This window comes from Lepidothrix coronata, unplaced genomic scaffold (genome assembly GCF_001604755.1).
Source record: "Lepidothrix coronata isolate B3197 unplaced genomic scaffold, Lepidothrix_coronata-1.0 Scaffold105, whole genome shotgun sequence".
NCBI lineage: Eukaryota > Metazoa > Chordata > Aves > Passeriformes > Pipridae > Lepidothrix > Lepidothrix coronata.
Genome location: NW_016690285.1, coordinates 2,733,919 through 2,734,604, shown reverse-complemented (window position 1 = coordinate 2,734,604; position 686 = coordinate 2,733,919). Strand labels below are relative to the sequence as shown.

General features: G+C 80.5%; 1 protein-coding gene across 1 annotated transcript in view; it reads right to left on the bottom strand.

Moving 5' to 3' along the window:
• GALNT5 (polypeptide N-acetylgalactosaminyltransferase 5) overlaps nt 1–239 on the bottom strand; it is an 11,806-nt gene extending 11,567 nt beyond the window's left edge. The window contains exon 1 of the mRNA XM_017823715.1: nt 96–239. Coding sequence (XP_017679204.1) covers nt 96–239 — 144 coding nt within the window. The remainder of the gene's footprint in view (nt 1–95) is intronic.
• Between the last annotated feature and the right edge of the window lie 447 nt (nt 240–686).

Sequence of the window (686 nt, the reverse complement as noted above, 5' to 3'; positions counted from 1 at the left end):
TCCTGCCCCTGCTTCTGCCCCGGCCCCGGCCCCGGCCCCTGCCCCTGCCCCGGCCCCGGCCCCTCTCCCAGCCCCTGCCCCTGCCCGCGCCCCGCCGCCTCCCGCAGCAGCCGCCCGCCCGCCTCGCCGAGGGAGAGGCGGAGCGCGGCCATGTCGAGCAGCACCCAGGCGACCGAGGCGGCGAATACGAAGGCCAGGGCCCGCCCGCTGCCGCGGAACAGCCGCCGCAGCCCGCTCATCCCGGGCGGGCGCGGGAGCCGCCGGGCCAGCGGAGCGGGAGGCGGGATGGGGCCGAGATGGGGCCGGGACGGGGCTGCCCCCGCCCCACCCGCGCCGGGACCCGCCCGCGCTGTAACCCGAGCCCGGGGACCGCCCGGCCCCAGCCCGCACCCCCGGGCCGGGCGGGGCATCGCGGCCGACGGGGGGGCAGCGGGGCTGTGGCCCGGGGGGGACACGCCGGGGACCGGTGATGTGGCTCGGGGATCCCTGCCCGGGGAACCGGGGCCGTGGCTCGGGGGTCCCCGCCGGGGGAGCGGGGCTGTGGCTCGGGGGGCTGTGCGTGTCCGTGCTCCACGTGGCAGCTGGCGCGGCGGTCGGTGGGTTGAGCCCCTGCTGAGGACGTGGGTGTGTTTCACATCCCGCTCAATTACAGGGCACGGGAGCCACGCTGGCGAAGCCCGGCAGCC